The sequence below is a fragment of the Acanthisitta chloris genome, unplaced genomic scaffold, assembly GCF_000695815.1.
Source record: "Acanthisitta chloris isolate BGI_N310 unplaced genomic scaffold, ASM69581v1 scaffold21885, whole genome shotgun sequence".
In the NCBI taxonomy this organism is placed as follows: Eukaryota; Metazoa; Chordata; class Aves; order Passeriformes; family Acanthisittidae; genus Acanthisitta; species Acanthisitta chloris.
In genome coordinates, this window is record NW_008674536.1 from 3,330 (window position 1) to 3,532 (window position 203).

The following is a 203-nucleotide window of genomic DNA, read 5'->3' on the forward strand; positions in this document are numbered from 1 at the left end:
CCGAAGACTCAGTTCCGAGTACAGTGGTAGCTGTGATCAATGTCCGTGACAGAGACTCGGGAGAAAACGGAGAAGTGAGCTGCAACATGGACGGAAATTTGCCTTTCAGATTAGAACCGTCATCAGAGAACAGCTATAAACTAATAATAGCCAGTACCCTGGACAGAGAAAGTGTCTCCGCTTACAATATCACTATCACTGCG

General features: G+C 46.3%; 1 protein-coding gene across 1 annotated transcript in view; it reads left to right on the forward strand.

The window, feature by feature from the left end:
* Positions 1 to 171, forward strand: part of LOC103802856 (protocadherin gamma-B5-like) — a gene marked incomplete at its 3' end in the record, with an annotated part of 3,446 nt that extends 3,275 nt beyond the window's left edge. The window contains exon 3 of the mRNA XM_009075388.1: positions 1 to 171. This exon is cut by the window's left edge and continues 29 nt beyond it. Within this exon, the coding sequence (XP_009073636.1) occupies positions 1 to 171 (171 nt within the window).
* Positions 172 to 203: the final 32 nt, after the last annotated feature.